The sequence below is a fragment of the Hemiscyllium ocellatum genome, chromosome 9, assembly GCF_020745735.1.
Source record: "Hemiscyllium ocellatum isolate sHemOce1 chromosome 9, sHemOce1.pat.X.cur, whole genome shotgun sequence".
NCBI classification, from domain to species: Eukaryota; Metazoa; Chordata; class Chondrichthyes; order Orectolobiformes; family Hemiscylliidae; genus Hemiscyllium; species Hemiscyllium ocellatum.
The window spans coordinates 46,927,418-46,951,084 of record NC_083409.1 but is presented as its reverse complement, the minus strand read 5'-3'; the positions used below and the strand labels follow the sequence as shown (position 1 = coordinate 46,951,084).

Below are 23,667 nucleotides of genomic sequence, written 5' to 3'. Positions count from 1 at the left end.
TGCTGCCTCACAGCGCTAGAGACCTGGGTTCAATTCCCGCCTTGGGCAACTGTCTGTGTGGAGTTTGCACATTCTCCCCGTGTCTGCGTGGGTTTCCTCCGGGTGCATCGGTTTTCTCCCACAGTCCAAAGATGTGCAGGTCAGGTGAATTGGCCATGCTAAATTGCCCGTAGTGTTAGGTGAAGGGGTAAATGGAGGGTCGGTGTGGACTTGTTGGGCCAAAGGGCCTGTTTCCACACTGTAAGTAATCTAATCTAATCTAATTTCTGACTAGATGAAGGACAGATTTGCGCACACATGAGGTAGGAATTCAAAGTGAATACTGAACTTCTAACATTTATTTATTTTAAAAAACAGTGTGCTGCTTCCTCACACAATGGCTGGGATAGTCCAAATATCAACTTATCACAAATTAGATAAAGCCCAATAGAATATCAAAAAACTTTATTTATAAAATATGAATCTCAAGACCAGCATGTTTACAGCAAAGTTAATTAAAATATCACAAATAAAAGATGCCAAACCCAATCTTTGCCATTGTTGAATAACCACATTTTACATATCATATTAAGGAATAGAAATTTAAAGTTTTAAATTTGATGCCCCCAGCAAGAATCCCCCTCCAAAAACTGTAATTTGTTACCTCTGCTGGCAACTCCTATTTTTGTTGGGATATTGCATCAGTAAAATGTACACCACTAACAAATTTACATAGCCAAATAATTATTGGAATGTGAATGAACTATCATTATTATGGGACAATTTTATAAGGATGTAAAAATCAACATTATACATAATCCAAATGCAAAAGGAAGATTTCATTCAATACCACAACTAGTTAAACTATGCTGAAATATTTCACTGGAAATTGAATTATACTTCCGTTCTTGGTTACAAAAGTAATTGTACTTTCCTGTCAATGTGTATAATTGCAAATTTAATTTAATGTGAATCAGCTTCTCAGCCAACATGTAACATTTCTGACTATTTACATTACAGACTCCAGCACATTTTCTCTGTTTAAATTGAAAGCTCACTAATAATTACCTATCCTGGATTTTTCAACAATGATGCCTTTATGTAACACAATACAATTGGCATTATCACCAATGAACTGGGATCTTGAAAGTAGCTGCAACACCTTTCCAAAAAGAATTCTTCCATTCAGACCTCCCCTGTTGGCTCATTGAGCAGAAAGTTGCATGACAGAGCTGCGTAAGCAGATCTTGAACAGGCCAGTGGATACCAGGCAGTAACAGGTCATAGCATCAAGAATCAGGGAGTGAAAATCTTTGAGGGATCCTGGTTCAAACTGCTATCCATTAACAATGGCTAAAAGCACATATTTTTCAACATCAGTAAAAGGCAAAATGAAGGACAGTTGAGGGCAGAGATTCTGCTGCAACATCAACCTTCAGGTAACCAGCCAGTCAATATGAATTGTCACATGAACAATAGTCACTTTGTAAGATACCAATAAGAATCCGGTAGCCACATAACTGTATTGGAAAGAACAATGCCTTCAGAGGAGAAAACTTGAATTTAAAAACAAACTCTTTTTCATTTACTTTGCCTCTGATAAAACCCAAATTATAAAACTATATTGTACATAAATAGTAGACTTTAACAGAATTGTAATTTATCAGTATATTGGAATATGTAACTGGAACAGGATTTAACTTAGGCATAACAAAATATTTATCACTGACATCTTGGAAAAATACCAATTTAATTAAAACCAGCACATATTGAAACATGTAAGCTTTATACCCAATAAGCAATAATGAAACTCAAGATGCTTTCTAGTGCCTCAACCACACCCTTCAGCAACAATTTTATAACAATTATGTAGGGAATAAGTGGACATACCTCTATTACTACAATATGTGAATTAACAAATGATCTTTCACCCTAAAAATAACTACATTCTTGGTAAAGGATCAGCTCTAAAGAAAACATTGCATTGTGTTATGATCAGAACAAGAAATCTAATGTGGAAAGACCAGGAAAGGCTTAAACATAGAGCATATAAATAACTTTTACCTTCAGACCTGCATGCAAGATTGTTGTCCATTTTCTTAAAATAATTTAAAGCTGCTCCTGCCACACTGCTGGTCTCCTAAGACCTTGTTCACAGAGAGGGTTCAAGTGAGGTAAGCACAGAGATGGAACTTATAAAAACATTATTGTAAAATCCCTATAATTTCTGAATCATGAGGAATTACACTTCCACTAGATCAGCTCTCCAGGATGGACCTGGATCTTCAATGGGAAAAGGAACGGCAAGAGGATGGGAGGCCACACTTGGAGGTCAGAGAACAGGGGCAAAACTGCAAATTGCAGAGTTGTGGAGTGAGGAGGGTGAGTAATAAGGAGAATCAGAGAACAGGAGCATCTTTAAGTAGGATCATTGTTGAAAAGGCGATACTGTTATTAGCTCGTTACATTTTTTACATATTTTAAATTTATTTTAAAAGTTACTTAATTTATCAGTATTAAATATTTCAAGTTAAAGGGTATAATATTTTAATAGCTGTTTTTCTGAGAAGGTAGGTCCTACTGATCTAACTACAATGTTATGATTGGTTTAATGTTTCACTTAAAAGTCATGATTTTCAGGAACACAACCACCACTATAAACGAGGACTTACTGTAATGATGTTATAAACTAAACAAGAAATTTGAGAGTTACCTTTTACAATTCTTATGAGCCCTCTATTAAAATATAACGTTCACAAATCAAATAACAATCTTTAAACTCTGTTCAGATTATGCACAGAAAATTTAAGATAAAATAAAATGATGAATAGAAGGAAAACAATGCAGTGTGGAAAATACAGTTTAAAGGATCAGCTATTTCTGTTACATCAAACATTAACTACATTGCCTGTTCAAGGTTTCTGTCAACATATTAATCAGATAGTACCAGTCATTTCACAGCAGATAATTTAAGGTACAGATTTAGGATAGGTTGTCTTTGAAAAATTGAGATCAAACTTTTCAGAAGGAGTATTAATTGCCAGAAATAGATTAACAACATTTGAGTCACATTCAGTCAGATGAACCACTCTTCATTGACTTTTTCACTAGAAAGAATTTTGACAAATAACATTTTCCACAATGGTGAAATTGTTGCAGACTGTTTGATGCAATATTTATATCCATATTTACTGGCTTGTTGTGATAAGCAAATCAATTTTTAAAACCACATAATTCTGGATTTTTTAACCATTTTGGGAATCAGATTCCACTGTTTGGTCCAGTCTAATGCATAAAAGTGTAAACAGCAGCACAGAAATAAAATGGCCACTTTGCTCTTTCAAAAAGACAAAGGAAAAGTTGGCTTTCAGCAACACATGGTATTTTCATTTCTTTTGTTTTAAACAAAGCTGTAGTTTGCAGGTTTTGGACTAAAATATCATAACTTTATTGAAAAACAGATATAGGACATCCTTCACTTATTCACATCCTTGAAAATGAACATGCTTCAACTTGTAAACTTGTTTTCAATTTAACTTAAAATATTTTGTCAGAAAACCAAAATCTATTTGTAAACCGTATCAATTTATGAACCCTGATCATACATTGCATAGTCTATTTCTGTCACTGAAGTCAAGCATGATTGTTCCAACTACTGATCTGCCTATATTTGCTTTGTATTTGGCCGTTGGTATTCAAAGGTTAAGAGTGCCATCAGTCTATACATTCATCAAGATCCTATGAAATTACATATATCTTCCCACTTATACCCACTTAAATTATAATGCAAGTTCCATAATAATTATGTAAGTTAAAGAACATTATTTTGGACAGTTAAGTGCCTCCAGGTGAGTATTTAGACTCTTTGATGAGTTTTACACCTGCACATGAATGAACTGCTGTGCTGATTGATACTGCATCATGCTTTGCTTGGATCGGAGATGTTCTTGGGTTCATATCCATATAGAAATGTTGCAGTTATCACCAGAATGGCTCCGAAGAAAAAGACACTGAAACAAAGAAACAGATTTATAGATGAAGTCTCTCCCTATACCAAAAGCGTTGAATTACCACACAACACATCCTATATACAGCTTTAATGAAGGCGAACTACTCTGACATTTTACTTACCAACATCAGTTTAGAATTTTATATGGTGTTCTGCAAGTGACGCGCTTATATCTGGCTGACTGGTATACTAATGCATCTTTCTTGGTTAACCTTACTTTTTAGATACATATATGTAAATAAAGTAAATTCAGGAACAAGCAGCCTAACTAACTTTTTAAGCGTATTAATCAATCCATTTTCTATTCAGAAGTACATATTTCTTGAAATTAGCCTTGAATTTGAGCAATTAAAATGCCACGCTCAAGTTCTTCATCCAAAACACCCAAAACAGGAAAATGGTGAGGTTTGGTAGAACATAGGGATTGGGTAACACTAAAATTAGTTTTTCAATGTTAAATGAAATATGCAAGTTTGTAGCACGGAAAAAGGCCATATGGTCCATTATATACAAAAGGCAAACCAAACTAAGCCCAGTACCCCATTCTCAAATCATGTTTTATTTCTCCTTCAAATATTTGCTTATGCTTCAACAGTCCTCTGTTCAAAAAGGTTTGTTGTAATGTTTACTCACTCAATTTAGAATTTTGATTCTTTCTCACTAACTCCTCAAGAGGGAATAAGCCATTTCTTGTCTATTAATTTAATACTTTTTTTCATGTTAACTATTAAAACTTCATCACTTTGCTATTCATTAACTTTACTCAAGACATGGGAGTATACTTAAGGTAACTTTCTCCTAAAATTTTTTTTTTACATTTATCCATATTAAATTTCATCTGTCATGTATCTACCCACTGAATGGCCAGAACACACTATACTATCTTTATGACTTGTGCTTTATGTCACTGAAAATATAACTCAATAACTTGGGGTTGAGTTTCTGAAAATTATACAAGTATAGTTCAGGCAAAATCAGCTGAAACAGCTCAAAGGATTGGGGAATTTTTGAATTGAGTTATACTCAAAACCATCAATGTCTTCTTTTGTGTGATCTTTTGTGCTGGTACATTTCAAATTCCTGCAATTGCTTTGGTTTGGGAGTTCTTCAAATTGTACACATTTTCTTAGGTCACAGGAATATTTTAAAAGCCCTTTCACATCAAAAATGTTAACCTGAGGGAATTAGGAGGTGTTCACCAATTAATTTTTTAAATGGTTGAATGTAGTTTTTTTTATGTTCAATGATTTTTGAATCAGATTGGAAGACAGACAACTTTAATTACAAACATATTTTGCTGAAAAACCTATTTTCAATAGTATTAATAAAACTGTACAAGGTTATCATTCTTCAACACATCAGGGAATACTTTTAAAATGGAAAGGAAAAAATGAAGCCATATTCTATTAAGCTGACCAATTGTGTTGATTTATGAAATATTATTTGCAATATCACAAACATAAAAATTTTAGCATAAACTTGGAGAATAATCTAACAATCAGTCCAAACTGTGAATCTTAATATTTTCATCTGTCTTTACTGCAGTCAAGTATTAGGTTATATTTACCCACTACATCTGATTTATTTTCTATCTGAGCACTATAAGACGGCTACGTAAAGTTAATATTTCTTTTGCTTGTTCCTTGCTCCTATATTTATTGTTTTCGTGCACTGAATTACATATGCTAAGAATCCAAAAGATTTAAACACTTGAGTGTGGATGTATTGCATTATGTTATTTTAAATCTCTCAGATCTTGCTCAAGGCAACTTCTTTAGAGTGCACATTTAGATCATCCAGGCCAAAAGAAAAAGTTTAATAATATTATTAGTCTTCAGTACACCATTGATCGAAATCATCTTTCCATTTGTCCCTGAAATATAACACTGCACTTACAATATGATCAATATTAGGATCCCATAGCTTTGAGAATTCAACTGGTCAAAATCAACAGTTTAGGCAAATAGAAGATTTTAGATATTCAAATATAACAGTCCATGGAAGTACCTGATCGCTATATCTTTCTTGAAACTTGGATCTGAATCAACTATATAATACGTAGGATAAAAGTCGCCTTTCCTGATTACAACTAAATTATTTTTATAAGATGTTCTAAATACTGATGTCCAGCCAGTTTTATATCCTATTTTGATCAAGATGAATCTGGACTTTGTCTCATCCCACAATATTAGATAAGAATCCATAGAATAATAATGCCTTTAGAACAGACATAACTTTTACAACTAGATTTTAGTGACAGAGTTTAGGGAAATTTGAGTAGTAAACAATCCATTATACTTTAGAAACAATAGGTTAGGCTTATCAAAGTAATTGTTAAAGTTTACAAAAACGTTAACTTTAAAACTCGACAAGATAAAAGAATTTCAAACATCTAATGCAGAACATTATCTTCAACTTTGTGTTAATTAATATTTTATTTACAATGAAAATACAAGAAAGTCAAGGGATGAAAACAGCAAAGAAATCAGGAGAATAAATCATCCTTTGCTCCATACCTGGTGGGCACAAAGTCTTGCAGCCAGAAGTAAGAGATCAATGTTGAAAGAATGATAGATAATGATGTGGCAAAGCCTTTCAAGATATTATCTGCATACTTGATGACTGCTGCTATTACTAGACCGCCAAGAGCCTAGTGAAAGAAAAAGCAGAATAAAAGAAATAATAGTACACGTAGAGTTTAGTAATCATTTTTAACCAAAACAAGGTAACAAAAGGTTACTGATACTCAATACAGACTGACAACACTATGAACGTCAAATAAACAAAAATCCACTAAAGCACAGGGACTTCACAATTATGACAAGTTTTCTTCCAGTTTTAAAATTTATTTTGTCAGAACGCATCTATGACTTGCAATCCAGACCAGTCTCAAGACCAGAGAACACAGTAATGTTACACATTGAGCCACTGATCATTTTCCATGGTTGGATTACACCAAGCGGAGTTCAAAACACTTAAGTGGAGCAAATCGTGGCTGCCACTCCATGTAATTAATGTTATTATAGTAAGTTAGGAAACAAGCTTGTTTCTAAAGCAGTATATTTTATATTATAGCTAGCAATAACTAATTTTAATTTTTCAGGCATTTGTGGAAAATAAGTAAGTAATTTCCATTGACCTGCACTTCTTTTAATATAGGATGAAAGTAATACCAAAGAGACTAGCCTGACTGGACTCTCGACTGTGAGGAGAAATGCTTAATGTGTCATTCAGTTGTCTTGCTCCCTTTTTTTAGGGCAATGGAGGATAGATAATAACCATTGGCTTTCCAAGAAGTTGTTCTCCATTTATAATTTCAGCTAATTAAGTTACACTATGCAACTTGCCAATGTTTGTTTTCTTAAGTTCGACTATTATAGAGGGAAAGTCAGTAATGAAGTAGCTGAAGCTAGCTGAGAAAAGATCATTTTGCTGTGGAACACCTGGGTTGATGTGATTTGTCTCTACCACTCATTATCACCTTCCTTTGCACAAGGTATGATTCTAGATTCTAATCTCAATTTACTTCAGTTTTACTTGGACTCCATGGTGCCACACTTGGCCAAATGCTACCTTGAGGTGAAAAGCAGGCATTTCCACTTCAGTTGTGAGTCAATCAGATCTGGGGTTAAAGTGATCTTGGTAGAACCCAAACTCAGTCAATGAACAGGATAGTGCTCTTGAAAACACTTTTGGGCATCTGCCAGATAATGTTTTATTCATGTGTATCAATGGTAATATCCAAGAAACCTTGGATATTGGACATCAGACTTTTTAAAAAAATTCATTCTTGAAGGCGAGAATCATTTTCAAATAGAAACCTTGCCACTCACCCCTAATTGCCCTTGAGAAGGTTGTGAACTGCCTCCATGAACCGTGACAGTCCATCTATGTAAGCACAGCAGTAAACAGGGGCTGCCCGAAAGGGAATTCTTCATTATAAATGCAGATGGTGCTGCAGGAGTAGGCTGCATCAAGTAAGTGAACTGGTGCCTTTGGATTGCTGATGATATCTGGGTAGGGAGGGCCTGAAGATTGGACATTGGTGATCTCAGGACAGTGACTGGTGGAATTTGTGTTGAGTACTTCGCTTGGTTTATTTTAAATTGAAGGGATGTTCAGGGGAAGTGTTCCCTGGTATCTTGGGTACTGGATGCCTCATGTCTTTAGCTCAATCTGATAAGCAGTGCACTTCCTGCTCAAAGTGTGCTTTCATAGTGGCCATCATTTTGAGGTCTAAATAGACAACACAGCACTGAAGCCTCTACACAAAACTCACCAAGGAGTTTTTGACTTGGTAGATAAGGTAGAAACTGTATCCATTGGCCAGGAAACATGTAACTAATGGACACATGCTTAAGATCAAAACAAAGAGAATGAAAGAGGACAATAATTTTGCTTTCAAACACAAAAGGATTGTTGGAATAAACAAACAGAATCGCTAATAATTTTTAAGTGGGTTCATGTTAGGCTTCATATTTGAAGAAAAGTATAAATGAATAGCTTCTACATTGAGTCATGCAAGATTGATGGACTAAAGCCTCATTCAGTGCTGCAAAATTCTATAGAATTAAATAGGAGCATATTAGTCATTATCACCTTCAGCAAGAGATACTCTATCTTTCACTATCACAGGAGACTATGTATGAACTGGCTTATCATAGCAACATAATCAGATCACAGAATTTCGAGAGATAATATATTGGGTAAAAAGCAACAAGAGGTAACAAACAGCTTTCAAACTCAACATTATAACATTTGTTTCAATAAAACAACTGACAGAAGTAACGTAGAAAGTGGATAACTAATTGAGAGCGCGAATTGGAAAGATTAGAAATTGATAAGAACGAACTTTGTCTGGACCTAATTATGTTTTTAAACACTGCTTTCAGCTGTTTTCCCTCAACTGTATGATGATTGATCCTATTAAGTGTATGTAAACTAAAATAGTAGCATATTAGGGGATGCAGACTGCATGATTTGTACATGTTTAATACCATTTACTGTAAATTTCGAATTTTAAGTTTGTAACATGGGTTTTCTGTGCATCTGAAGTTAATGATTAACTTGTGAATATTTCTGTAGTCATGGTGATTTCATTTTACACAGTTTTATGAGGCATGTTTGCAGAATTAATATGTTTTCTAAAATTAGTGGGGTTTTACAACTAAACAAGATAAACAAGCTACACTTGAGACGGTTAGGAAAGTTTTTAAAAAATTTAATAGCTTGTATTTTAGAGAGTTTTTCTTTCCAATTTGAGTTTTGGAGCAGTCCTGCAAATTCCTTTGAAGTAGAGTCTTGTGATCACCAGTACTCCTGAGAAGTGAAGGATATAGGGAAGCTAAATTATATTTAAGTGTTTCTGATCGTTCCAGACCAGAAGTGTTGGGATAAAATCCTAAAGTTACTTAAAATTGCATATATTTCAGCTCAGGTGTATAATCGATCCAGGTAGATGATATTAGATTACATTAGATTCCTACAGTGTGGAAACAGGCCATTTGGCCCAACAAGTCCACACCGACCCTCAGAAGAGTAACCCACCCAGACCCATTTCCCTCTGACTAATGGCCCTAACATTATAGGCTATTTAGCATGACCAATTCACCTGACTTGCACATCTTTGGATTGTCGGAGGAAGCCCACGCAGGCACGGGGAGAACATGCAAACTCCACACAGACAGTTGCCAAAGACTGGAATTGAACCTGGATCCCTGGCGCTGTGATGCAGCAGTGCTAACCACTAAGCAACTGTGCCACCCCAGTTCCAGTTCCAGTCCCAGTCCATAAATTAAAGTCACAAGTGAATTAAACTTTGGATCCTATACAAAATGTGATTTTGGGTACTGTACCATGGGTGCATTTTGCTTCTATACAAAAGCTTTTTTTTGTTTCAATTTATATAGGATTTATTTTAGGATTAATGGGATAATATATTTTACTGAGTTTTTAAAATCTTTGAACATTTAAGTGAATAAATTTGATTTAATTTGATCATCTCTTTTGTTCATAAACTTCTGTTTTATTGTTAATGCAAAATCTGTGGCATTGTTGACTTATGCTTCAGACTGGAATCTGCTTTGTCCAGTAATAATATCAGTGAAGATCATAACTAATTTACATATCCATTTTCAGTTTCTGCTGACCCCAGTTAATAAGTTGTTTATATTTCCTTTCTAGTTCTTTAAAAGAGATTATTCTATTACAATCGCAGAACACCAGGTGGGTGCAAAAATATTTACATGACTTAAATTTCTCTAACTGGAACTGTTTAAAACTACTAAAAAAAAAGGATAGCTGCAATTATTTTTCCAATAAAATAAATCCAAAGCAGCATTTGGAAGAAGCCTCAATTCGATGCTAGTTCCTGCACGTTTTTCCGATTTCAGATCTATCTCAGAGATTGGGAGATTTATTTTATGAATTTTAATTAACGGATGTGCGGTTTGTGTCCAATTTTGTCATAAAACCTTGCAGTGGTGTGCTTCAAGGCAAATCTCCCCTTAGATTTTAATATTTGAACATCTTCATTACGTCGTTGTTTGGGTGTACAGAACTTGAGTATTGCTGAAAAAAGACATATTTTGTCAAAGTTTCTCATTGTCCACTCATCAGGATATTTCGCAAAAATACCAACATAAAGGGAAAACAACATTTATGTTTGTATGACAGGAGAAAATCAATTGGTTAGAAAGTGGGTTTACAATGTGGCGCACCCACATAGATTGGAAGCTGCATATTAGTACACAGGGCCCTGTCTTTTAAGATAGAAAGAACATATGTACAATGTACCTGTTTGAACTCAACAAAATAGATGACAATCACTGTTTGGTTCATTCCTTAAAGAAATGCTTTGACTAGAGTCAACTTGCTCAATTCCAATTCAAACAAAACCTGGCGGTTAGCTGTCAGTCACTATCTAACTGGTGCATTCTCATGACAACGTCTCTACCAACTAGAATTCAACTAATTGTCTGTCTTCACTTACAGCATGAATGTTGTTTTCCCTTTACTTTGGTATCCTTACAAACTGTCCTGTTGAGTGCAGGATAAAAAACATCAAAAATATGTCATTTTCAACAATACCTGCATTAAGATTGAATTCAGACCTGTAGAATGACAACAATCCAAGTGAATTTGTTGTACCCCTGGAAGATTCCATGTTCTTTTACTCGTTGTCCATCATATACATATACACCCATGATTCCAAAAATACTTCCGAACAAACCTATAGGAGATAAGAAAATATCAACCCATTATGATATTCCTTTTTGCTATTTTATGCATCTAATATTTTAATTGAATTACATAAATAGGGAAATATAGTTTCATCCATCTTGATTTTTCTCAAGTGTTTGTATTAATTCAGGGTTAATCACAATCACAATATGCCTTGTATATGAATGGAACACTTGAAACGTCAGTTACAGCTGAATGGCCACATTCAAAATCTTACTGAAAACTTGAAACCGATGTATAGAAGACCACCTGACTCTGTAAAATCTTTAAATCATCCTTGACATTGAGTACAAGGTAGGTACATTGCTTTCACGTCCTGAGGGTTTGTAAAGGTAAAATCATAAATTACTTGGTCTAAACATGACAAATGTATAAAAATGCTTACAGTCTTTGAGATTTAAATACTCTAGCAGCATCACAATCAAAATTATTTCTTACTTGTTCTATTATCTAAGCAGAGATTGCAGCACCTGACAAGATGAAATGAGAGCAGAACGGTTGCATCTAATTTTATTGAAGCAAAATTTTAAAGATCAAGCAAATTTTAATTCTGTTTCTTTCTTTTGGAAGGCTCATCCATCTTAAAAATAAATATGATGAAACTGCTGTCAAATTTTATATTCCAAGCATGTATAATTGGTTGAGAGGAAAGATAAACACCTTTTTCTGTTTTTAGTGGATCAATTTGTATCAGACGCATCCAGAAATGTCTTAAACCTATTTGATGAATCATATTTTACATTGAATGTTTTGAACTTAATTCAAACATACACGTCAGATCATAGAATCTCTCTAGTGTGGAAGCAGGCTATTCAGCCCATTGAGTCCACGCTGACACTCCAAGCAGCATCCCACCCAGCAATTATCTCTGTGCCTATAAATTCTGTGCCTGTGCACTTCTTTCCACTTCACTTGACAAAGGGGCAACACTCCGAAAGCTTGTGATTTCAAATAAACCTGTTGGACTATAACCTGGTGTTGTGTAACTTCTATGTTTATTCAAGTTGGAGTTACAGTATGAGAGTTCCCATGGTCATTTATATTGCTTTAATTCTTTTCCTTCTCAGACACATAAATTAGCATTATATTGTTCCCATAACTTCAAGTATGCCCACATAGGTCTTCTTCATTACTCTGCAAAGGGATGCAATTATATTTCATTGATTAGTTTCATGCTATTGCAATCTTCTTTCTTATTCATATTTAGTTGGCAACTGTGGCTCAGTTGTCTGCATTCTACCCAAGTCATAAGATCACATTCCATTTCAGGGTTTAAAAGTAGAAATTACAACTGACAGTCTAGTGCAGGTCTGAGAGAGGTGCTAAACAGCTGGAAGTGCTGTCTTTCAGTTGGGATAATAAATCAAGATCCCATCTATGCTGCCAGATGGACATAAAAGATCCAGGTCACTGTCTCAAAGATGAGCAGGAGACAGTTTTTCCTAATCACCTGGTTAACATTACTCCTCAATCAACATCAGAGTCCAGTGATTCGCTTTGTAAGTTCAAAGAACAACACTTTACCATTTCACTTTGCATACTACTGTACAGCCTTCTGGACACAACGTTGAGTTCATTCTGTCACACATCTCTGTCTGTGTTTTTTAAAATCTTTCTCCATTATTGATATCTTTTGGTGGGTTGAAATGGTTGTAGTCATTCATGGATTAATTCAAATAAAACTTTTGCATCTGTACTATACCCACTACCACTCCCTTTCATCGTTACATCATAAAATATTTTCTTTTTCTCTCTTCTGCCCTGCACCCTATCATAGAGCTTCCCACCTGTTGTTCTCCAATCGTTAACACGCTGCCTTCCAATGGTTGAAAACCTCCTCCACAACAGATCATCTCAACCTGACATATTAACACTTTCTTTCTCTCTAGAAATGCTGCTTGATCTACTATTTCTACCATTTATTATTTTTATTTCAGATTCCCAGCATCTTTACTATTTCATTTTGCTTTCATAAATTTGAACCCAATTGCAAAATGCAATGTTCTACAGCTAAACTGGCATATGTTTTGGGGTGTCATCTGCAGGTAAATTCCTTTAACTATTACTAAACTTCAAATGACTTAATCTTGTAGTTGGAACAATTACTTCTGGTGCGAAGACATGTACTGAAACCTCAGTCTATCCCAAATTCCGACCTAGAATTCTGTAGCCCTAGTGTTAGCTTTGATCTCTGCTGTTAGAATTAATTCTGTAACTTTTAAACCCACTGCCTGAGATATGAAGTTAATTTACCTCTGGCATATCTGTTCTGCTTTGACTAAACTAACAAGATTAACCATAATTTAGATATTATTATCGAATCATAGAATGATGCAGATAAAATGAGACTATGCTTGTCCTAATGCGATAGAGGATCTACACAATTAGCCACATGCATTTCCTCTTTCAGATTAAACTTTTAAATTTTACATCAAGTGTGTAACTTATTTCATGAGAAAACTGCTGTTGAATCTTTTCATATATTGTAATTCAGATCATAAAATTCACTGATTAACTCTTCCCTCCCACCATGTTGCTTGTAGCCACTAGATCCCTCTGCCACTAGAAATAATTTTTCCTTATTTATTACATTGGAATCCTTAAAAGATGTTGAATACATCTATCAAATCTCATATTAAATCTTCTTCCCTTAAAGATCAAGGTATTGATCTCTCCATAACTTATGTTTCTCATCCTGTGTATTATTATAGTAAATAACCTGCAAATCTCAGATCTTGACATCCTTCCTAAAATATTGTGCCTGAATTAAACAAAATTCTCCAGCTAGGGACTAACCAGTAATTTATGAAGGTTTACCTTAATTCCGTACTTTATACTCTACCTCACTTATAAAACTCTTAAATTGTCTTCTTAATTTGTCCCACCTCTTTCAAAGAAGATATGTGTGCATGTAGGTAGGTGCTTCCTAATAGTCACACTGTCCATCTGATATGGTGCCAGGTTTGTTATTTTTCTAAGCGATCTACTCCTATTGGTTTGATTCAATATCATGGTTATTATCAAAAGCACTACTTCCTCTAGTACAGCATATCTGTTTCTTCACATCTATAACACTCTTTAAATTAATTTCTTTATCAGCTCAATTGCAATCAACTCTCATTTCTACATTCTTATCTTGCTAAAACATAACTGAGTCATTAATATATTTTCCATTGCACAGCTCATTATATGCATTCCTATTTCAATGTCTTCTTCCAGATGTATTTTGTGATTTCATTATCAGTTCAAACTTCCAAGTTTGTTTGCCTTATTTACCTTTTCTTTTTATTATGGCAGGTACCAGTTATAAAGCCGGGTTAATTTATGCCATGTCCGTTGATTCAGGAATCCAGTACTATGACAATGACACTATCTTCTAAATTATGCTAACTACTACTTAGTATTTGGTTAATAAAGCCTTCACAACATTCTACTTCTCTTTTCATTTGTTTCACATGACAATGTCCTCTAACTGTTCATCTTTTTGTCTTGGCACTAACGTACCTATCTCTGTGATCATTTGTCTAAATATAAACGCAAAGCTTACACTATTCCAGTTCAGTGATGCTGGCATAAGCGGTAAAAAAATTGCTAGCATAGAGACGAATTGGCTTCACCAGATGCTGCAAAAATAGCACTTAAATCTTAGACATGGCGTTTGTGAAGGCATCATGACTTGGGTGGGTATACATGCTTATGGAAATAAATGTTGGGTTATGTGAAGAATTGTTTTTAAGCAGTAAGCTTCAAGACTTGAGATTTTATCATGTCAAACGTTAAAATGCACAGTTACTTTTGCAAAGCAAATCTCTTTCCTGATGGACTATTTTAATTTTGAACCTCTCAGTAGCAAAATGCCAATCAGCACATACTAGGTCAGAGGTATATCGAGGGTCAGATAAAAGAGTCACCTGGAGCTACAATAACACAAAAGTTTAAAAAAAAGATTGGAGTGAAGGTTTCAGAAAAATGAGACAATTTTGCCCTAGGTCTATTCAGCCATGCTGGATTCATACTACTGTCTTGACCACTGCTGGCACATCAGGGTTTTATTGTTCCACAGATGCAAGTAATTGGAAAAAAATGGTTGACATAAAAACTGGCATCAAAAAGAACCAAGTGGCTCTAGTTAAGAGTGAACAAAAGAGTGGACAACATTTGGCTCGGAACATTATGGTTGGTCCCTGGTAAACATATGCAAGTTAATCACAAATAACAATTTTTATCTGTAGATGTTTACCTTTATATTACTGGTATTGTACATTGGAGTTGCATTTTAGGACTGCAATCAAAAGGTCAAAATAGAAATATTCAGATTTGGTCATACTCACCTAATTGAATGTTTCTAATCCAAACTGACTGTTTTGTCCCCTTAAGGATTTTCTCAAAGTAAACTCCTGCAAATCCACTGGATAAACAAGCACTGAGCACAGCTATCAAACCCACAAACTGGGAACCTGCAGAGAGCTCCTGCTTTACCTCTTCTGTGGTATCTGTTGGCCACTAAAACAAATTGCATAATTTTATTTTCGCATGTGGAAACAAATATATTTTTAAAAAGTGTTATTTCCAATATATTACAATAGAATGAAGAGAGACAGCAACTTGGTTCCAAAGAAGTCATTCTCATCTCAGTCAGAAGGTTGTTGATTCAGGCCCTGCTGTTCGACCTGGACATATATTCTAGGCCAAGACTTCAATACAATGCTGCATTACTGAAGGTGCTAACTTTTGGATAACATGTCAAACAGAACTCTACTACTGGAAGGCTAGAGAAGCTTTTGACAAAGGATAGGAAGTTTACATGGTGCCCGGCTAACTTGTATCTCTCAAGCAAACACTATCTGGAACAAACTGAATAGTCATTTAACTTGTGGTGTTTCTAGGTTGTCGCTGCTTTCAACGCGGTTCGAGTCATAAAGATATACAGCATGGAAACAGACCCTTCGGTACAAATCGTCCATGCCGACCAGATATCCTAAACTAATATAGTCCCATTTGCCAACACTTGGCCCATGTCTCTCTAAACCCTTCCTATCCAGATGCATCTTGAATTTGTATTTGTACCAGCCTCCACTGGCAGCTCATTCCATACACGCATCACCCTCTGCATGAAAAGGTTGCCCCTTAGGTCCCTTTTAAATCTCACCCCAAACCTATGCCCTCTGGTTAGATTAGATTATTTTAGATTACTTAGTGTGGAAATAGGCCCTTCAGCCCAACAAGTCCACACCGACCCGCCGAAGCGCACCCACCCAGACCCATTCCCCTACACCTAACACTACAGGCAATTTAGCATGGCCAATTCACCTAACCTGCACATTTTTGGACTGTGGAAGGAAACCTGAGCACCTGGAGGAAACCCACGCAGACATGGGGAGAATGTGCAAACTCCACACAGTCAGTCGCCTGAGGCGGGAATTGAACCCGGGTCTCTGGCGCTGTGAGGCAGCAATGCTAACCACTGTATCACCATGTCGCCCGTTCTGGACTTCCTCACCACCCCTAGTAAAATAACTTGTCTACTTAACCCATCCATGCCCCTCATGATTTTATAAACCTCCATAAGGTTACCCCTCAGCCTCCAACATTCCAGGAAAACAGTCTCAGCCTATTCATCCTCTCCTTATAGCTGAAATCCTCCAACTCTGGCAACATCCTTGTAAATCTTTGATGAACTCTTTCAGGCTTTACAATATCCTTCCGATAAGATACTAGAATTGCATACAATATTCCACAAGTGGCCTAACCAATGTCTTGTACAGCCACAACATGATTTCCCAACTCCTATACATAATGGTCTGACCAGTAAAGGAAAGCATATCAAACACCTTCTTCACTATCCAATCGACCTGTGATTCCACTTTCAAGGAACCATGAACCTTGAAACCAGAAGATTGCCTAGTCTTATCAAGTTTTCTAGATAAATATCAGAAATTTTGGCTGGTAATATGCCAGATTACACAAAGTTAACTATATTTTTCACAAAAATGGGACAAATGATGAGGGCAGAGCAGAGGATGGCTAGGAGACTGGTTACCAAGGTTAGAACTCATGGAATACACGGAGAACTAGCCTTTTGGATACAGAACTGGCTCAAACATAGAAAACATGGGTCCACTACATTTCGTCATTTGTAATAAATGATTTGAATATGAACATGAACATAGGAGGTTTAGTTAGTAAGTTTGCAGGTGATATCAAAATTGGAAGTGTAGTGGTAGGTGGAGAAGGTTACCTCAGATTACAATGGGATCATTATTAGATGGTCCAATGAGCTGTGAAGTGGCAGATGGAGTTTAATTTAGATAAATGCGAGGTGCTACACATTGGGAAAGCAAATCAGAGTAGGACTTATCCACTGAGGGAGTGTTGTTGAACAAAGAGACCTTGGAGTGCAGTTCGTAACTCCTTGAAATTAGAGTCGCAGATAAGATAGTGAAGGCATAGATTTAGGGCGATGGGGGAAAAGATATAAAAGGGACCTAAGGGGCAACCTTTTCACGCAGAGGGTGGTGCGTGTATGGAATTAGCTACCAGAGGAAGTGGTGGAGGCTGCTACAATTGCAACATTTAAAAGTCATCTGGATGGGTATATGATTAGGATGGGTTTAGAGGGATATGGCCTAAGTGCTGGCAAATGGGACTATATTAGGTTGGGATATCTGGTCAGCATGGGCTAGTTGGACCAAAAGGTCTGTTTCCATGCTGTAAATCTCTATGACTAAATCGGTTGCATCATGTGCATTTTTTGCGGGGTGGCTTTTGCGTTTTAAACTTAGTCATAGTACTGGAATATCTAATTAATAAAAATCAGTTGCTCATGTAGCTGCTGAAAAATACTGTAAAAGGTTTAAGTTAATTTATGAACATCATTTATTCCTTGATCAAATTTGTTGGCAATGTTTGCCAGAAACTAACCTGGCAGATAAGTGAATCTGATTCTACTTTTAATCAAAGATAGAACTACAGTACAGTTTGCAAAAGCTGTAGGCTTGCAGGAAGCTTTCTGTTCAGAAGATTTAAATGTCCTCAGTCTTTTATAGCTTTTGCAGTTACCTATAATTTACAGAGTCATGCAAACAAATGGATTGACAAATAATGTTTCCAGAATATTTTCAATGCTTTTGAACTAGTGGTGAAAGACCAATTTTGAAAAATAAGCAAGCTTGAAAATAGTGAAGCTAGTCAGCCAAGCTCACCCTCATGAATCCAAGTTCGTGAACAGCAATATTCTTGCCAATTTCCTGCCTACTGACGTGATCTCATTACTTCAACCTATGAGGACAAGGATGGAATCCTTTATTCTCTTTACTGGCAGGACTGACATTCATTGTCCATGAACTGACTTGCTATTGTTTTTGAAGATGAGAAGATTGAGAGGAGAACTAATTGAAGCATATAAATTGCTAAAAGGGATTAACAAAGAGATGTAGAAAGGATGCTCCCCCATGTAGAATACCCGAGGATGAAAGGTCATAATTTTAAGATAAGGGGTAGCAGACTTCGAGTGAGTCAAACAGATGAGGAGATACTAGTTCTTCAAAGGATCGTGAATCTGTAGAATTCATTACCCCAGGATATAGTGGATGCCAGGACACTGAGTAAGCATAAGGAGGAAACAGATTATGGGAGACCGAGCAGGAAACGGACAGGTTGAGGTGAGATCACAATTGTATTAAACAGTGGAGCAGACTCAAGGGGCTGAATGGCTTACTTCCACACATGGCTCATATGGCTCTCTAAGCCATTTCAGAAGGCAGGTAAGAGCCAAGTACATTGCGAATATGAAATTCAAGACGTAAAGTGGCATACAAAGGTGAGTTTATAAACAAGTCCATCATCATGAAAACACTAAACAAACGTTTCAACTGATTTCTGGCATAAATATGTTTGTTTTTTAAAAATGGGGCCTCTACTTGGAATTCTGTAAAACATGCAATGTTGAGGAGGGCTTGAAGAAAATGGTTACTAAGCATTACGTTTACAGAAGGCTCTTCTGAAGATGATGCAGAAGCATTTAATGTAAGACCTAAAATGAAATTACAGAAATAGTGAATATTCCCCTTTTCTTTTATTCATTCATGAATGTGGGTGTTGGTATTATTGCCCATCCTTAGTTGCACTTAAGGTGGTACTGAGCTGCCTCCTTGAACCATTGCAGTCCATTTTGCATAGGCAGACCCACAATATCTTTCAGGAGGGAGTTCCAGGGTTTTGACCCAGTTAAGGAACAATAATATATTAATATATTTCCAAGTCAGGATAATGAGTGACTTAATGGAAAACTTCCAAATGGTGGTGTCTTCATGTGTGTGCTGCCCCTGTCCTTTCGGATAGCAGTGGTTGAGAGTTTGGAAGATGCTAGGAAAAGGTGGTACATTCCGAACAATTTCCAATGCCTTCTACATAGCGTCATAGAGATGTACAGCACAGAAACAGACCCTTTGGTTCAACCCGTCCGTGCCAACCAGATATTCCAACCCAATCTAGTCCCACCTGCCACCACCCGGACAATATCCCTCCAAACCCTTCCTCTTCATATATCCATCCAAGTACCTTTTAAATGTTGCAATTGTACCAGCCTCCAACACTTCCTCTGGCAGCTCATTCCATACACGCACCACCTTCAGCGTGAAAATGTTGCCCCTTAAGTCCCTTTTATATCTTTCCCCTCTCACCCTAAACCTATGCCCTCTAGTTCTGGACTCCCCGACCCCAGGGAAAAGACTTTGTCTATTTATCCTATCCATACCCCTCATAATTTTGTAAACCTCTATAAGGTCACTCCTCAGCCTCCAACGCTCCAGGGAAAACATTCCCAAACCTGTTCCGCCTCACCCTATAGCTCAAATCCTCCAACCCTGGCAACATCCTTGTAAATTTTTTCTGAACCCTTTCAAATTTCACAACATCCTTCTGATAGGAAGACCAGAATTGCGTGCAATATTCCAGCAGTGGTCCAACCAATATCCTGTACAGCTGCAACATGACCGACCAACTGCTGTACTCAATACTCTGACCAATAAAGGAAAGCATACAAAACGCCTTCTTCACTATCCTATCTACCTACAACTCCACTTTCAAGGAGCTATGAACATGCACTCCAAGATCGTTTTGTTGAGCAACACTCCCCATGACCTTACCATTACGTGTATAAGTCCGTCTAAGATTTGCTTTTCCAACATGTAGCACCTCACATTTATCTGAATTAAACTCCATCTGCCACTTCTCAGACCATTGGCACATCTGATCAAGATCTTGTTGTAATCTGAGGTAACCTTCTTCGCTGTCCACTACACCTCCAATTTTGGTGTCATCTGCAAACTTACTAACTATACCTCTTATGCTCACATCCAAATCATTTATGTAAAATGACAAAAAGTAGTGGACCCAGCACCGATCCTTGTGGCACTCCACTGGTCACAGGCCTCCAGTCTGAAAACCAACCCCCCCACCACCACCCTCTGTCTCCTACCTTTGAACTAGTTCAGTATCCAAATGGCTAGTTCTCCCTGTATTCTGAGAGATTTAACCTTGCTAAGTAGTCTCTCATGGAGAACCTTGTAGAACGCCTTACTGAAGTCCAAATAGATCACATCTACCACGCTCCCCTCATCAATCGTCTTTGTTACATTTTCAAAAAACTCAATCAAGTTTGAGAGACTATTTTCCAAGCACAAAGCTATGTTGACTATCCCTAATCAGTCCTTGTCTTTCCAAATACATGTACATCCTGTCCCTCAGGATACCCTCCAACAACTTGCTCACCACCAACATCAAGCTCACTGGTCTAAAGTTCCCTGGCTTTGCCTTACCACCCTTCTTAAACAGTGGCACCACGTTAGCCAACCTCCAGTCTTCCAGGACCTCACCTGTGACTATCTTCAAGAACAGGTGCAAGACTGGCTGAGGATTAGTTTCTCAAATATCTATGTACTGCATTACACGTAGTTGTTGGATAACGTGTTCTGGCAGCACATGTTTGCCACAGTGGAAATGGAGATGTTACACACTGTTACTAATGAGTGAGTGTCAGTGTAGGAGGAAGTGAATGTTTATGGATGTGGTGCGAATCAAGTGGGCTGCTTTAATCTGGATGGTGTCAAGCTTCAAGTAATTGTATAACAAACAAAAAAAAAACTGCAGATGCTGTAAATCAGAAACAAACAAGTTACTGGGAAAAACTCAGCAGGTCTGGCAACATCTGTGAAAATAAATCAAAGCTAATGTTGTGGGTCTGATGCCTTTGTTCTGATGAAGGGTCACCAGACCTGAAAAATTAACTCTGATTTCTCTTCACAGATGCTGCTAGACCTGTTGAGTTTTCCCAGCAACTTCTGTTATTGTTCAAGCAGTTGGAGATACATTCTTCCAGGCAAGTAGAGAATTACCATTATATTACTAACATGTGTTTGTAGATGGGAGAAAGATTTTAGGGACTCAAAAGGTGAGTTACTTAGTGCAGGGTTCCAAGCATCTGACCTGCTCTTGTAGCTGCAGTATTTATGTGGCTATCAATTCCTGATGAAGGACTTTGGCCCGAAATGTTGACTCTCCTGCTCCTCGGATACTGCCTGACCTGCTATGCTTTTCCAGCACCATTCTAATCTTGAATCTAATCTCTAGCATCTGCAGTACCCACTTTCGCCATTTATAGCAATTCAGTTCTTAGTTAATGGTAACGTCCAGGACTTGGTGATGGTGGTGCCATCAGGGGGGCAATGGTCAGATTGTGTGTTGTTGGAGATGCTCACTGCCGGTCATGTGTGTGGCATGAATGTTACTTGCCACATGTCAGTCTAAACTTGATACTATCCAGGTGTTAATGTAATAAAGAACAACAGATACTGGAAATGCAAAAGACCAAAGCTTTCGCAGCAATCTTCAGCCTGAAGTGCCGAGTGGATGATCCACCTTGGCCTCCTCCAGTGGTCGCCAGCATTACAGATAACAGTCTTCAGCCAATTCGATTCACTCCACATGATATCAAGCAATGTTTGGATGCACTGGGATACTGCAAAGGCTACAGGCCTTGATAACATTCTGGCAATAGTCCTGAAGACTTATGCTCCAAGACTTACCAGTTACCTAGCCAAGCTGTTCCAAAACAGTTACAACACTGACATCTACTCAACAATGTGGAAAATTGCCCAAGTATGTCCTATACATAAAAAAATGGACAAATCCAACCTGGCCAATTACTGCCCCTTCAGTCTATTTTCAGTCATCAGTAAAGTGTGGAAAGTGTCATCAACTGTGCTATCAAGCAGCACCTGCTTAGCAATGACCTGCTCAATGATGCCCAATTTGGGTTCTACCAGGGTCATTCAGCTCCAAACCTCATTACAGCCTTGGTCCAAAAATAGCCAAGAGAGTTGAAATCCAGATGGGAGGTAAGAATGACAGCCATTGACATCAAGACTGCATTTGTCAGAGTGTGGCATCAAGGAGCCCTAGCAAAACTGAAATCAATGGGCATCGGGAAGCAAACTCTCCAATGGTTGCGTCTGGTATGACTCCATCGGAAAATGGTCGTGGTTGTTGGAGGTCAGTCATCTCTCTGCAGGAGTTCCTCAGGGTACTGTCCTCAGCCCAACCATCTTCTGCTGCTTCATCAATGACTTTCTATTCATCAAAAGATCAGTTCAGAAGAGATTTAGTAGGATGTTGAAAGGTATGAAAGGTTTGAGTTATAAAGAACGGCTGGATAGACTGGACATTTTTCATTGGAGCAAAGAAGGTTGAGGGTGACCTCATAGAAGTTTATAAAATAATAAGAGGGTACAAGTAGAGTTGAGGTTGTGTCTTTTTCCCAAAATGGGGGAATTTCAAGACTAAAGTAAGAGGAGAGAGATCTAAAAAAAAAGTCAGAGGTTTTTGTTTTACACAGAGGATGGTTTGCATGTGGAATGAATTTCCTGAAGTGGTGGTGGAATTGGGTACAATTGCAAAATTTAAAAGACATTTGAATGGACACATGAATAGGAAAGAATTGGAGGGAAATGGGCCAGGATCAGGCAATGGGACCAGTATAGTATGGGATTATGTTCAGCATGGACTGGTTTGACCAAAAGATTTGTTCCCGTACTATATGACCCTATGTTCGTCAATGCTTGCAGAATATTCAGCACCATTCGTGATTCCTCAGATACTGAAGCAGTCCAAAATCTGCACAATATCGAGGCTCAGGCTGACAAGTAATGAGAGTCGCGCCACACAAATGCCAGGCTATGATCATCACAAATAAGAGACAATCTAACACCGCCTCGTTGCATTCAATGATGTTACCATCACTCAGTCCCCCATTATCAACATCCTCGGAGGTACCATTGTCCAGAAACTCAACTGGACTCACCACATAAATACAATGGCTACAACAGCAGGTCAGAAGCAGGGAACAACGTGGCGAGAATCTCACCTCCTGACTCCTTAAA

The 23,667-nt window shown here is 37.2% G+C and overlaps 1 protein-coding gene across 9 annotated transcripts in view; it reads right to left on the bottom strand.

Annotated features, from left to right (window-relative positions):
• Nucleotides 1-427: 427 nt before the first annotated feature.
• LOC132818998 (UDP-N-acetylglucosamine transporter-like) overlaps nucleotides 428-23,667 on the bottom strand; it is a 64,861-nt gene continuing 41,621 nt past the window's right edge. For 8 of the 9 annotated variants that reach the window (XM_060830226.1, XM_060830230.1, XM_060830227.1 and 5 more), the window contains 4 exons: nucleotides 15,562-15,733; nucleotides 11,101-11,219; nucleotides 6,505-6,638; nucleotides 428-3,989 (listed from right to left, as the gene is read on the bottom strand). In XM_060830226.1, the coding sequence (XP_060686209.1) occupies nucleotides 3,899-3,989; nucleotides 6,505-6,638; nucleotides 11,101-11,219; nucleotides 15,562-15,733 (516 nt within the window). In that variant the 3' untranslated portion in view covers nucleotides 428-3,898. Of the gene's footprint in view, nucleotides 3,990-6,504; nucleotides 6,639-11,077; nucleotides 11,220-15,561; nucleotides 15,734-23,667 lie in introns of those variants that run through there. The other variant, XM_060830233.1, reaches the window with a different exon arrangement.